At 40.7% G+C, this 6,000-nt stretch overlaps 1 protein-coding gene across 1 annotated transcript in view; it reads left to right on the forward strand.

Annotated features, from left to right (window-relative positions):
- crybg1b (crystallin beta-gamma domain containing 1b) overlaps positions 1-6,000 on the forward strand; it is a 36,312-nt gene that overhangs the window by 16,884 nt on the left and 13,428 nt on the right. The window contains exons 11-13 of the mRNA XM_082168559.1: positions 156-283; positions 1,128-1,254; positions 5,382-5,527. Coding sequence (XP_082024685.1) covers positions 156-283; positions 1,128-1,254; positions 5,382-5,527 — 401 coding nt within the window. The remainder of the gene's footprint in view (positions 1-155; positions 284-1,127; positions 1,255-5,381; positions 5,528-6,000) is intronic.

Genomic DNA, 6,000 nt, shown 5'->3' on the forward strand with positions numbered 1-6,000 from the left:
TCCAATCGAAATGTCATTGGGATCGAGCTCAATCGGATCGATTAAGGTGTTTTACATGAAGGTGTGTCAGTTCGATTGAACCGTCAATCCCGTTACTGACGGATTATTTGGCTGCATGTAAACTTAGAGGCTCTTGATCTCTCGCTCTCCTTCAGGCGGTGTTGTATGAGAAAGCCGGTCTGGAGGGCCGTGGTGTCGAGATGCAGGGAGACGTGTTTTCCTTCTCCGACCCTGACGATCACGGATTGAACGGTGTGGAATCACTGAAGATCCTCGGAGGCCTGTGAGTCCGGAACACTCCTGTGATTTTCATACACTCTCCAGCACAAATATGGTGCTCTTCACATGTGTCAAAAAAAAATTTTGTTGTTGTTTTTTTTGTTAATGAAATGAATGTACTATATTTTAGTTTGAAAATGTTTTATTTTGTATTTTAAGGGGATTTTTTTTATACTAAATTATATTTCCACTGTATTTATAATCCATTTATTCACTTTTTGAGCATAGACCTGAAAATTACATTTCCAAGTTAAACTGGTAAATCTAGAACGCTTTAGAGCGACAGATTGCAGTTTGATCTCTTTATAAACACGACTCTTGGCAGATTATTGCTGAAGTAAAAAACATTTTAAAAAGTGAACTTTAAAAAAGTAACAGAATTTTACGTGTATTGTTATGAAAAATGCACAAAAATACTATTTAAAATTTTTATATGTAATGTATATTTTCAAAATCACGTTTTCTCTAAATCTGCAAGAAAATCAAACCCATGAATCTAAACAAGTCGTGTTCCAAATGTGAGCTTGATATCTGATAAAATGATCTTCAGTGAGATGTTGTTCGGCTGCAGTAACGAACGCTTCCACTAGAGGAGATTCGTCTCGTTCATCATTTCTGGCCGCGAGGAGCTCAAGTGTGAATATTGTTTACAGGATCATTAAACCTGTTCAGATCGTGAACATGATTTATGTGTGTGTTCACACAGCAAGTGCCAAAACATTTACCAAGTTTCGTATGATTCCGATAAAGTAAAAAATTCGAAAAAAACTAAACGTTAAATTTTTCGGAATGAAGAGCACCAGAGGGTTAAACATCTGATGAATGCTTTACTCCTCGACTCATCTCAGGTGGGTTGGATACGAGCACGATGGTTTCGACGGGCACCAGTTCCTCCTGGAGGAAGGAGAGTATTTAGACTGGAGAGACTGGGGCGGGACGGGGCAGAAGCTGCTCTCGCTGAGGCCCGTCTTCATGGTGAGTCTCTTTACTAGAGGAAAAGGTTCATTATCATAAACTAAAACTAAGAAAATGTGACCCTGGATCACGTCACCAGTCACGAGTCGCACGGGTATATCTGTGGCAATAGCCAACAATACATTGTATGGGTCAAAATTATAGATTTTTCTTTTATGCCAAAAATCATTAGGATATTAAGTAAAGAACATGTTCCATGAAGATATTTTGTAAATTTCTTACCGTAAATATATAAAACATTTATTTTTGTGAGTGAATGCCGCACAATCGCCAACATAAATGCACAAGTTTAAAGGAGATTTTCTCAATGTTTAGATTTTTTTGCACCCTCAGATTCCAGATTTTCAATAGTTGCATCTCGCCAAATATATTAATACATTAAGCTTATTTATTCAGCTTTCAGATGATGTATAAATCTCAATTTCCAAACACTGTGTGACTGGTTTTGTGGTCCAGGGTCACAAATTTGCTTTTTTTGGAACATTCCCTTTCATGCAGTGTGTAATATATGGAGCTAGAATTGTGTCTTAATTACATGCGAGAAAATAAATGATCTGAGAGAAAAAAAAAAAGTTTGAGAGAAAAAGTTATCACACTGATAGCAAAAAAGCATTTCATGAGAGAAAAAAGAATATTTGAGAGAAAAAGTTTTCATACCAATAGCAAAAAATAATAATATTTGAGACTAAAAAAAGTTTTGAGAGAAAGTATTTTCTCTCTCAAAAAAATCTCTCTCAAAATACTTTGAAAAAAACTCTCAAATATATATTTTTTGCTATCAGTGTGAAAACATTTTCTCAAAAAAAAAAGTGTTTCTCTCAAAACGCTTTTCTTTGCTCTGGATGCAATTTCTTGCTCTCGTGTCAGGATTTTGTAGCCTGACGTCGTCATACTCAGATTCTAGTCAGAATGTGAGTCTGATACTGCTCCATTGAGCTTTGATTATGGGGCGTGTTTCAACCGAACCAGGAAGGAAAATGCCTCTGCACTCAATTGGATAGACCTATAACCAATCAGAGCAACAGAGTAAGTGACGTATGTTTTTCATTCATGTTTCCGATCGACAAATGTCTTGATCGCGGTTCTCTGTTCCTCTTTTAAAACCAGTGCGCTGTCGATATCTTCTATAACAGACGCGATGGCGGAATCTACACATGATGTTTTATAAACAAAGTTCGAGAGGAGCACGTTCAAATAATCAATCCAATCAACTTGTCATCAAACAATGACCGTCTGGTCTACACTATCAGCATGAGAGGAAGCATATATTTATTCACTGTCAACTCACCTAACATTCCATGACAGTTTTCAGCATCCCTCCACTCACTCTCGGCCTGTTCTTCCCTGGTTCTTCCACAGCCTGGAATACGGGGGGAGCACTTTGGGTTCGGGCCGAATACCGAGCCCGGAGCCTCTCCTCAAACAGCTCACCAAATATGCATTTATTCTATCTGACTTATTTGTAAGTGTGAACTCGTGAAATAACAATTCTCCAGCGGCAGTCATCTGTGTTGTAAACGAATTCAACCCAAGCGCTCGTTGGTGACGTGGATGATTACGTTACGTTGCTCATCTGTCCATCATCGTATAAAGCCCGCCCTGACAATTTGATTGGTCCAAACAATTTTTGTTCGGGCATAATAGCTCCTCAACGGAACGAGTCCAGACCGAACTTCCCGACCTAAAAATGTTGTGGGCGGGGCTAAGTTCGGCTGGCATCCAGGCTAAGGATTTTGCTTTCACTGTGAAAATTGTGTCATGGGCGGGGCCACGTTCCTATTGGCCAGTCGGGTGAGCATCGTCTTGTCTTGGGAGTCGAACTGAATCATTACACCATTGTTCAGTTCACCGGCATAAATGCCGCCTCTCCCTTTGTTGAGCACGGACACTCCAATGTTTGGGTAAGATGATTCACGGTGATCTTAGATGATCACGGATGTATCGCCTGCGATAATTAATGCGATCGGTCCTCCACGACAGGTTCCGTCAAGAGTGAGTGAGAGTGCGAGCAACAGTGAGTGTGTGTGTGCGCGAGTGAGCGAGTGTGTGTGCGAGTGAGTGAGCGAGCAACAGTGAGTGTGTGTGTGCGCGAGTGAGCGAGTGTGTGTGCGAGTGAGTGAGCGAGCAACAGTGAGTGTGTGTGTGAGCGAGTGTGTGTGCGAGTGAGTGAGCGAGCAACAGTGAGTGTGTGTGTGCGCGAGTGAGCGAGTGTGTGTGCGAGTGAGTGAGCGAGCGACAGTGAGTGTGTGTGTGTGTGCGCGAGTGTGTGTGTGTGCGAGCGACAGTGTGTGTGTGTGTGTGTGTGCGCGCGACTGAGTGAGTGTGTGTGTGTGTGTGTGTGAGCGAGAGTGAGTGTGTGTGTGTGCGAGTGAATGTTTGCGAGTGAGTGTGTGAGACGGCACGCGATGACTGGTCGGAAAGCAATGTATAGTCTGACATGTTTCTTGTCCACGACACGACAAGATTTTAGGAGTCAAAATCGTGTAATCTGACATTGTGACTATCGCAACAGACACAAAAATCTTGTAATCTGAACCAGGCATGAGCCATATCGCATTAATTATCGCAGGCGATACGTCCGTGATCATCTAAGATCACCGTGAATCATCTTACCCAAACATTGGAGTGTCCGTGCTCAACAAAGGGAGAGGCGGCATTTATGCCGGTGAACTGAACAATGGTGTAATGATTCAGTTCGACTCCCAAGACAAGACGATGCTCACCCGACTGGCCAATAGGAACGTGGCCCCGCCCATGACACAATTTTCACAGTGAAAGCAAAATCCTGACACGAGAGCAAGAAATTGCATCGAGAGCAAAGAAAAGCGTTTTGAGAGAAACACTTTTTTTTTTTTGAGAAAATGTTTTCACACTGATAGCAAAAAATATATATTTGAGAGTTTTGTTCAAAGTATTTTGAGAGAGATTTTTTTGAGAGAGAAAATACTTTCTCTCAAAACTTTTTTTTAGTCTCAAATATTATTATTTTTTGCTATTGGTATGAAAACTTTTTCTCTCAAATATTCTTTTTTCTCTCATGAAATGCTTTTTTGCTATCAGTGTGATAACTTTTTCTCTCAAACTTTTTTTTTTTCTCTCAGATCATTTATTTTCTCGCATGTAATAAAGGCACAATTCTAGCTCCATATTATAGAGCCGTTTGTGAATGTGAAAGCTCTGCAAAGTTTCAAAGATCAAATAAAGTTATTGTCTCATAAAAGATTGAAGTGATTTTCAACTGCCTGAAACGAGTCGTCAGTGATTCCAGTCTCACTTCCTGTCACAATCTAACTAATAAAAGCTAAATCACTTCTATGTAACTAATTTGCATAATCCCGGCCTCTGGTCTTGATTGGCTGAGCAGCGTCTCTTAGCTCCGCCCTCAAACACTGTAGTGTATCTGAGACTGGAAGAGTTTGGTTCGTGTTGTTCATGTGGAGAAGACGCTGTTTTCTGAGATTGATACGGTAAAACCCACGCCATCGTTACTGTTCGTATCACTGAGATCAAGAGCTGAGATTCAGATATGATAATGAGCGTTTGCTTTCTGACCAATCACAGCAGAGCAGCTCTCAGAGAGGCGGAGCTTAGAGAGACTGAATCTCCGAACGAAGCGTTTCAGACACTGAGAGAAAATGAGGTGATGCTGCAATAGATATTATTAGTGTTTTTTGACCTGGGAAACATTCTTAAATCAAGATACATTAACTGGAGAAGCAAAATGACTTTAAAAAATAAAATTAAGCAATTTTATGCTTAAAACAAGAACAAATATCTTCCAAAGGGGTCAGAAAAATAGACAGTTTAAAGCAAAACTCACTTCATTTTGATGCATTCTTCAGTAAACAAGACTTAATATCTTCAGTAATGTTGCTTCTCCAGTAAATGCATCTTGATTTAAGAATGTTTGGATATTCGTGCTGGAAAACAAACCATACTTTTTAGCAGTGTTATTTTTTTAATGTAGGTTTTGTTATGCGTTACGCAATCTCCACCGCATACCTGCAGTGTGTGTGTGCTCTGGACGCACAATACCAGGAAACACCAGCTTCACCTTTCTAATGTGACACAATCCTCCAGGGGCGACAGAAGACCGTAAAAATGCTTTGAATTGGCTTGTTTTCCAGGATTTCTCTTCCCCTCACATGAAGATGTTCAGTGAGCTGGACTTCTCCGAGCGAGGCGTCAGTATGGACCTCCAGGAGCCACTGGAGAACGTGTCGGACACACACTACGGCCCACACACTCGCTCCATCGAGGTCCTGGCAGGAGTGTGAGTCTCTGCTTTATAGTTTATTCAGCCAATAGAGATGCTAAAAACATCAAAACAGAAGTGTGTGTGTCCGCTCTGTTGAGGTCCTCGCACACCGAGTCAGAGGTTTTCGTATCCGTCATTCGGTGGCTGTGAATGGTCAAATCACCTCTCAGAAGGATTCGCAGGCAGTGTGTAAAAGAGTGTGCAAACGAGTGTGCAAACGAGTGTGCAAACGAGTGTGTAAACGGAGTGTGTAAACGAGTGTGTAAACGAGTGTGTAAACGAGTGTGTAAACGTGATTGACACAACGTGAGGTCGTATTTATTTCGGACTCAGTTCGCAAGGACCTTTACACTTTAGAGGAAAAGATTCTGTATGGAACATTCATATGGAGGACCAAAACTGCAGAAATAAAACATGAATAAATAAATGTTCAAATGAATAAATCTGGAAATAAATACATATTGGAATAAATAAATCAAAAAAATATA

The sequence above is a fragment of the Leuciscus leuciscus genome (assembly GCF_965113295.1).
Source record: "Leuciscus leuciscus genome assembly, chromosome: 4".
In the NCBI taxonomy this organism is placed as follows: Eukaryota; Metazoa; Chordata; class Actinopteri; order Cypriniformes; family Leuciscidae; genus Leuciscus; species Leuciscus leuciscus.